This window comes from Tetrao urogallus (genome assembly GCF_951394365.1).
Source record: "Tetrao urogallus genome assembly, chromosome: 1".
NCBI lineage: Eukaryota > Metazoa > Chordata > Aves > Galliformes > Phasianidae > Tetrao > Tetrao urogallus.
In genome coordinates, this window is record NC_136813.1 from 171,491,269 (window position 1) to 171,500,587 (window position 9,319).

The 9,319-nt window shown below is 38.6% G+C and overlaps 1 protein-coding gene across 7 annotated transcripts in view; it reads right to left on the minus strand.

The window, feature by feature from the left end:
• Positions 1-1,208: 1,208 nt before the first annotated feature.
• The window catches only part of CADPS2 (calcium dependent secretion activator 2), a gene marked incomplete at both ends in the record, with an annotated part of 304,052 nt that continues 295,941 nt past the window's right edge, over positions 1,209-9,319 (minus strand). For all 7 annotated transcript variants that reach the window (XM_079548166.1, XM_079548165.1, XM_079548162.1 and 4 more), the window contains 2 exons: positions 1,209-1,379; positions 5,409-5,513. In XM_079548166.1, the coding sequence (XP_079404292.1) occupies positions 1,209-1,379; positions 5,409-5,513 (276 nt within the window). The remainder of the gene's footprint in view (positions 1,380-5,408; positions 5,514-9,319) is intronic.

Consider the following 9,319-nt stretch of genomic DNA (forward strand, 5'->3'; position numbering starts at 1 on the left):
GTGTAACTCCAGGGCTCAATAAAGAGCTCAACATCTCTTCAGGTATAATTTTATTCTGTGTTCTCTCGTATTCTGTCTACACAAAACTAGGAATCAGTCATGTTCTCTCTTGAAACAAAACCAAAACCAACCAAACTTGAGTTTTCTACCAGTTGTGAGTTTGAGTTTAGAAAAATTTGAATTCTTTCTATATCACACTGAAGGCATGGGAAAATGGGCAGCAAGCACTGTCTGTTCATCTATCAGTATGGGTTTTTGTTTGCTTTTCTTCTTTACAGAGCTATTGTGTCCCTGGATATTTGTGCTATATCTGCTACATAAACCATGTGATAAACCACCCTGTACACAAAATATGATCCTTCAAGAAAGCTCGTTCTCTTGAGGAATCCATACTACAATTCAAATGGTTTGAAATATTGAAAACATTTTAATTGTAGAATTCTATACAAACTTGGATAAATACAGAAGTGTTCACGACAAAATGTGTTCTTATTGCCTGAAATTTTTCACAGAAATAGAAACACTGATGGCAAGCTTACTGACATCCAACACGATATCTTTAAACTTGCAAAATGGATAGACACAGCGGCACTCCTAAGTAGTGTGTATGGGTTTGACTGTCCTTGAAGTCCTACCACTTACATACCAACCTTAAGATACAAAGAACCTAAATTAAAATTTTTAATGCACATCACATAATAATGTAAAATAAAGTACACACACACACACAAAGTAAACAAAGCGTCATCCTGAAAAGACACTATTTACTTTTTTCTTTTACCTAGGGCAGACTTATTCTGAGAATGATTTCCTGTATAGTTGTGTTGTAAGTGAGCCACACATTTTGTTTTCTGCACAGGACATCAATATTCGATGGAGATACAAGAACAAATGGCAACGAACAAAAGGGGAGGAAACATAATCACAAGTGGAACTCAAACTCCATGCCAGTGTTCTTGCAGCCCTAAGCAAAGCTATACATTAAAATATGCTACAACCTTTGTTCTCAAAGAGTCCTTGGCACTTTTCCTCTGATAATCTTACTTTCAGTATTTTAAAAAGTGAGCAAATTACACTTCTGCGCCTATGTCATAAGGCAAAACTATAAATGCAACTACAAGGACGAGTTACCAAAAGAATCCTAAACCGTAGACAACCCCCACCCTCAAACCACCACCCCAGCATCCCAAACACGTGGTGAGACACTATCATCCTTCTTCTTCATCACTATCTTTCATCGTAATGCCCTGAAGTCCTCCCGCGTCTGTGACTGAGACGGTGGCTTCCTCCACGGTCAGACGGCTGTGGACAGTGTCATAGGTTTTACTGTTCAGCGTTCCTTCCATCACACCTTGCAATCTGAAGTCTCGGTAGGTTTTCTGTGGCAGAAATAAAACATCCTGAATTGGATGAGGAATCTTCTACTGCACACTGGTGAAGCATGCCAGCAGAGTAATGCCGTTCCTCCTACATTTATGGATCTATCGTGTAGAGTTTGCAAAAGATGTGTGTTGTTTTAGCTTCTGCACTGTGTGAGGTTTCTATAGGCTTAACTTAAATTAAAAAATCGCAGAATCATAGAATGGCTTGGGTTGGAAGGAACCTTTAAGATGATCAGCTCCACCCTGCTGCTATAGGCAAGGACACCTCCTTCTAGACCATGTTTTATATTAGTTTGAACTCTGTGAAAAGGATAGACTCAAAGTGACTTACTCAACTTGAAAATGCAGCAGCCAGTGACAGTGACTCTGGATCCACAGAAAACAATTCCAGCTACAACAAATCATCAACATTCTTCAAAGAACTCTGCTATTTGACAAGTTTTGCTTGAGTGCTCAAGCCAATGGTCATCAATATGACAATGTTGTCTTTTTTTTTTTTTTTAATTCTTGGAAAATGTTTGTCATCTTCTGTCTGTTGAGCGCTATTTTGGAAAACAGAAATCTTTCTTGGGCATCAGTTTCTGCCTACATATTCAAGTCCTCCATGGACACTTTCTACATATTTGTCTATCAATGGTGCTGCCTTTGCTAATGACAACAGCAGAAATACTGCCAATGGGCTCAGAGCATAACATTTTGCAGGCATAACTTTGCATAAAATCATATCAGGGTAAACAAGACCACTTTGTTTCACCCTAACAACACAAGGAGTCCTCAAGCCACACTTGGATGGTGATTTGTTTAGGAGACTGTGTTTTGTACTATGGTTCTATAACTGTATGCAGACCTCTCAGTAACTTCCTTTTGTCTAATTTATACAATAAGAAGCCAATCAAGAAGCTTTCTCACTGCATACTGCAATGTGAACCTGTCTACAGGTGGTTCTGTCATTTCACAGTAAATGTAGAAGACTGACTTTCCTCAAACTATAACTCCACTTGCATTTATCTCTACATTTATGCACCAAAGGTAGAGAAATAAATTAAATCTTAGGTTATAATCTATATTCTCTATATTCTAAGATGTAAAAGTTTCTCAGGTGCCTACTGCAATCAATGTTAATTTACATTAATTTACAATGTTAATTTACTCACCTACAGTTTGAGACTCGTCTACATCCTTTTTTTTTTTTTTTTTTTTTTTGCCACTTGGCAAAGTTTTGTTTCCTTGGTAAGCAGCCTTCCTACGAACCAGCAGATATGACATTTTTGTTTGATTATTCAGTGAGTGTTGGGAATAAAATGGTTGTATTTACTGATTATATATTCAAGTGAGCACATGGAGATCCACCTACTCTACCTTCCTTATTTTTTTATCAGTAATATGTTTGTAATAACCTTTCCCAAGTTACCCTACAAAGCTTAAGAAGGATAAGCCTTTTACAAAATGAGTTCTCAGTGTGTATGGAAGAGACTACAGGGAAAAGAAAACGGAAAACAATTAAGAGCTATCAGGCCAATTCCTCTGCTGGAAGAGGTTGTGCACAACTCCTAGAAAAAAAGAAAGGAGAAAAAAGCTGATCTTGTCTCACTCCATACTTTAAAGAACTGCAAAAGACTCCTCTCAAAATGGGTAGCGTTCAGCTGGGAGAATTTTTTTTTCTTCTGTCGCTATATCTATGATGATTATTTAAACCTTGTCTGAATCACTGAAACTGAGATTTATTTGACTTTCTCAGGTCAGCTTCAGAGTCAATGGATGCAGCTTATGTTTTGCTCGCACACTTCTGTGAGTACTCTGCCTGGTCTTTTTCAAGTGCCACCATTGCAGTCCCTTTTTGTAACACTGAACATTCAATTTCCTTTTATGCTGTTAACAAGTCCTACAACAATTTCTTTCTGTTTTACAATGTATTCCTCCCATTCTTAGGCCAGCACTCTTGGGTTCAGTCGTTGCTTTTCTCTTGACATACTTTTGCAGGATAATAATGTTCACTTACAAGTTTAATTTTTCATTTCTTCCCAACTTTTCTCTTGGTCCTTGACCTTTCTTTAGTCATGTCCTTCTGCATGTGTCTCAGACACCTAAAGATGCCTTTATGCAGCATCCCTCCATCTTGGATCTAATGAGAATGAGCAGTTTTCCTCTGGCCACTCTTAACGATGCCACCACCTTCACTGTGTCCAAACACGGAACAATCACCCACCATTTCTTGACCTTAAGAATGACCTTCTACTTTTTTTTTTTTTTTTTTAAAATTATTATTTTTAAAAGTTTAAATATTTTCAAGAGCTGCTGAGACAACACAGACTACCAATTTTGCCAAAGGCAAACAGAGTAATGCCTCCATTTGCTCGATGGTTTGGAAGAATGCTGCCTGTCCTGATTGAGGCTCCTCCATTGAAAGCTTCTTATTGTACACTGCTTGTTTCCCAGTGGCCTCTGCACCGGGTTAGTTCTTCCAGTTCTGCTACCTTCCACAGACAGTCAAGGCTTTCTACCTTCCAGTACATTGACCAGAACACCGTCTACAAACTAACATCACTTTCTTCAACCTCCTACATCTGCAGGTAGTGCTATGGAATAAGACATATGGAACATACGTGCAAAGTAAATATGCATATAGGCACAGAAAGGCTACTGCTGCAGCCACTGTGATCCCACTGCCACTGGAAGCATGCTTCATGTGAATGAAGCTAACCTGTGTGCCAGGCACAGAACCAAGGTCAGCTGCCTGTGCTGCTCATTTATCTCTGCTTTACAATTAATGACTAATTATTTTCCTTTAAACTCTCAAGTTATATTTTACTGGTGTGCTTGAATCTGCTCATCTCACTGGGCACAGCTTGTTTCCTGCCACTTGAAAAGAGCCTTATACCTTTCATAAAAGCCATTAATTCCAGCCACAAACAGCAAACTGCTTTTGCCATCTTGGCATGCAATAAAATAAAGAGCCAAATCCTATTCCCAGGGATATTGGTCAAAGTCAGAAACAGCAAAGCTGAGCTTGGGTGGCTCAGGGAGGCATAATATTATCATGACTCTTTTCTTTTTTATCTTTTCTTCTTCTCCTTTTTCTTCTTCATCATCGTCATCTTCTCCTCCTCCTCCTCCTCCTTCTTTAAAACAAGTGAATAGTGATAATTCCAGTTGCAATGCTAGTGCTTACAGGTCAAAATTCTCCCAATTTAACAGTCTTGCATGAACTTCACTAGAAAATCATTTGGAGAAATGGAGGTTGTCACTGACAGCAGGCACTTCCTATTGCACATTCACACATAACAAGGATGTTCAGATTTAAACAAGACAGAACTTCCTAGGAAAAAGTTCTGAAATGGCTTTCTCTCTCTTTCCTAAGGGTATTCATTAATATATGTAAAAGTGAGTTACAAAGGAACTTTCTTTTATGGTAAGGTAGCCCATAATTGCCCACTGCAAACTCTTTTGCACTTCACTCGGAAAAATTTTGCATTGGCCGGTGTAAATGACAAGATTGGACTGGAGGAACTGGTATTTCAACTGATACTGATGCCAGAGCATGAAAGATTAGAAAATGGCATCTAACGTATTGAATATTGTTTTTCATTTGAACCTAGCAATCACATATGCCTAAGAAAAAGAATGGTTATTTTTTCAGAGTGTGGAAAAAATGGAGAAAAACAGCTTTTGTGATTTTTGTGACAGTAAAATAACAAAAAAAACAAACAACAAAAGAAATCAGTACAAACAATGATTTATTAAGAATACTGGATAGTATTACTGAACAGCTAGCAGAAACCTATTAACATTCACTGGAATTGTCACTGAGGCCAGAATGGTTGAAAATTCTTAGCGCACATAAAAACTAACATTAGAAGTTTTAATAAAATGTTTTTCTCCTCAAATTTCTATCAACTGTGGGGGAAAAAATGGCAAAACTACAAAAATCAATGGCTCTATTTCACAATTTTCAACTTTTCGGGTGACCCAATATATCCTTGCTAATGCCTCACTTCAGTCAGTGTAACTCAAATACATTTCATTTACCTTAACGATCTTGATGAGAGTCTTCAGCTGGTAGATGTGAAGCTGAAGGTCTAATCTATCAGCCAACCACATGCATATGACCTTCATGGAGCCGCTATACCATTGCTGAAAAAGAGGATTAAAAAAAAAAAACAAACAAAAACACTAAACAACCCTGAATTATTCATTTAACAGATTTGGTAATGAGAGGTAATGAAACACTTTGAAATGATCACAGATCAGCACTTGAAGTCAACAATCATATAATTTCCCATTAAGAGAATTGCGTGGGTCAGCAAGAAATCAAATAACTTGACCCAGACTGTTCTTTGCATGAATTAGCAACTGCTGTTTTATTTTTCAGCTATAATATTTTCAAGCAAAACAGTGTTATGTGCTCAGCTATCTGTCAGTGAGAATGGGCATTAAGTACACACTTATATGAGCTAAATAGCAAGGGAAAAACGGGTAGGTTGACATCCTGGGGAAGATTTTGCTACACTTAGATTTCCTGATACAAACCAGAAAACAGCATCAAACAGAATAATGACTCTGATTTCTTCAATGTCTTTTATTATGGAACGTTTTCAGAAATACGGGGAAATTGTATTTATGTGGGGTCAAAACAACACTTCATCCCTCTCAAGATCAGCACATTCTGGTTTTGTTTCATGTTAATCACCGATTATAAAAGCAGCCTACCTTATTTCCTTTTCATATCGAAGGCATGGGCATGTTTTCACTCAAAGCTCCACAAATGGATGTGGCAAGAATGAGCTCTCTGCTGCTGGTGTCTATGTTACCGCAAAAAAATGCTCAGCTCTAAATAGCTACTATAGAAGTTCTTCCCCATTAACTGGATTACAAGAGATTTTACTAAACTTAGTTGCAGCCATTTGCCTCCCCCTCCTGTAAAATACCAACCAGATGTCATTTAGTCAAACTGTAAAAAGAAAGGGATTTTTTTTTTCATTTTAGCAGTGAGATTAGAAGAGTTTGTGTAGTAGCTCGGTTTCTGCTCACATTCCCCACAGGGAAGAGGCTTATGCCCTTTTCTAATGTGATTTCCCGTGTCTTTAGAAAAAACATAGGTATGCAAAAAAGAGGAGATTTGACGTTCTAAAACACAGCCTTTTTACAAGGTATGCAAAATAATTAAAAAGAAGGCTCTCACATGTCTCGTTAGCCATTTCTACACTCATGAATAAAATAAAGTATGTAAGGAAAACAGGGAGGATAAATCACTTGCACAGGAAGTAACAGAAAATAAAACTAGAATTCTTTAATCAAAAGAAAAGCTGCCTGGGAAAAGTTTTAAATACCGTAAGTTCATATAAATACTTTTTCTTTCCTGGAAATGAAGTCTCATTTGATCGTAGCCATCAGTTTTAGGGTAAGTTTGAAATAAGAAAGAAGATTTTCATGTAATACTGACTTCTATTTCTATTTAATGTGTTCAAATAAATTTTAATTACCAACCAATGGAAATAAATGATGTTTTCTCCAATTTATTTACTGTCATGGCATTGAAGTGAGCAAACACGCCATGCACACCTTTAGCATCAGACTGCATGTTTCATAAAAGTGATTTGTTTTAATAAGTAAAATATGGAACCGATATGTATAATATTGGCTTTGGCTTTTAATCCCTGATTGGCATTCTCATACGATTTGTATTATTTCACTGGTTACATGCATGCTTGTTTTGCTTTCCTTCATATGTACCTGCAAAATATTTTTAACGTGTCAGAGTTGTTAGGAAGTGGCAGCTCTGAGATGACAGGTGTTGTGCGCATACAGATGTCTGGAAAACAATATACAGTTGAGCTGATTCACTCCATGAACTCTATTGATCTAATCAACATGAGAATTTGTATACCAAGCATTCCACCTTTGTCTGCAAAAAGCTGAGGCCCAACTATTATATTATCACTAAGACTCTAGAGTCGTTGATAATAATCAATGCAGAGAGGATGATTTTAGTAGTAGTGTTTTCTCAGCAATGATATTCTTCTATAAAAAAAAACAAAAAACAAAATAAGAAATCCAATAACAGCTACAGTGTGTTTTGCAGCAAATGAGTGGTGGAAAGCAGAAGAGATGGAAGTTGCTCATACGATCAAACTCCAGGCAGGGCTGAAAATCCCATCACCAGTTGCCCCCACTGACGCATCACTGAGCACAGAGCCAGGCCCCGTTTCCTGGCTAAATGTGTTTTAAAGCCCAGCCAGATAACTTAATTGAGACGGATGCAGTTCAAATTAGACTCTCCATATATATATCTGTGATATACTTCCTAGTGACGAGAAGAAAGCTAAGAAACTGGAGGGGAGTAATTTTGCTTCTCAAATTTGTGAGTTAGATAACATAGCACGTTTTCCTGACTACTCTTAGTATATTAAACTGTGAGTAAAAATGGTTAATTCAATGATCGTGAAGTGATACTATGGTACGTTGCTCCTCTGAGCACATACACTGCACAGAAAAAAGAAAATAAGAATTGTTAGAAAAATATGCACTCTTATTTTGAAGACTAATTTTAAATAAAAATCCAATCAAGAGTATTTTTTGTGTTCTCCTAGAAAGAGGAACTTGTGGTCAGAATTCCCATTCACTACTGCCTTATACCTCTGAGTGTTGTGTACACAGGCAGACCGAAGCTGCAGGAGCACATATCTGCTGCACTCCCTAAGAAAAAAAGGTAAATATCTCACTGTTACTTCTGTTGGAGTCTGCTAAAACACACAGCACTGGTGATGTCTCTCAGAGGTGGACTCCAAGGGTGCGCATTCTGACAACCTTGAGACAACCTCTGACAACGTCTGAGAGGCAGGGGTGCATCCGTGGAAGTCTATTGCAAACTCACAAGGCTCGGCACTCTGACAAAGGACCTTTACTGCGCTGTTTTTAAGTAGTAACAATTGAAAAAAATCCTTCTAGATGGTTTTAAGGAAAAAAAAGTCACTTTTTTGCTAATAGCGATAGCAGTGGAAGGACAGGAGGACGCTGGCAGGTGCCAATGATACAGCACTGGTACCATATTTTTTGCAGAAAGTGTGTGTTATACAATTTTTGCACATCGGCACGTAACAGCGGCCAACCACTTTAACAAAAATATGTTTGCCTCCCCGTTCCCCTCCTCCTTTTATTCATAGCTCATCCGGCTCCTGTAAGGGCATGCATTACTCTCTTCATTTTCCTGAGATACCTCTTTTGAAGTAAAAAATAAGAGAAAAGGAAAGGCTAGGGTTGACTCTGTGAGACCCCTGTATTTATTCACACTTATTGTGCATGACTGTAGACTGGTAAATCATATTAGCAGCCCGTCTCCCCATCAAGCTGCTACTTGCTTTCCAGCCCTGGGAAGGTTCAACAAATCAACAGGAGCACGGAAAACAGAACATCAGTCTAATCTAGTGTTTAAGGTGAAGTTTTCAAACCCAATCTAAGAAGATCTTTAGAGCAAGCAACAAGCTGAAGGGCTCAGAAGGTGGTATTGACAATGAAAGAGTGCTGAAATATTGAGAAGCGCAGCACTTGTGCATTTTTAATAACAAGAGGGTCAACAAGGACACAGCTCCCTCAGTGCCAATAGTTGCCACACCAGGGCTATAAACGCTCTCAGTTCATCAGATTTCTTAAACAGTTCATCAGCTTTCTTAAACACCCTAAACCCCCTCGGCGGACCTTTAGTCTTAAATTAACAAACCAAAGCAATGAAAGAGGGTGCAGCTTGAATGGCCAGCATTGATCCCCAACGGGGCTCGGCACGGCTACAGGCACTGAAAAACTCTCCCCATTGTGGGGAGGGATTGACAAACCTCCTGGCCTAAATAGTCCAGCTGAGGCAGGCTGGAGGCACGCAGCTGTAAAGGGCTCCCCGCGCCCCGCTCCCGCGCTCACAATGCACCGGGTAGGAGCTCTTTGTCCAG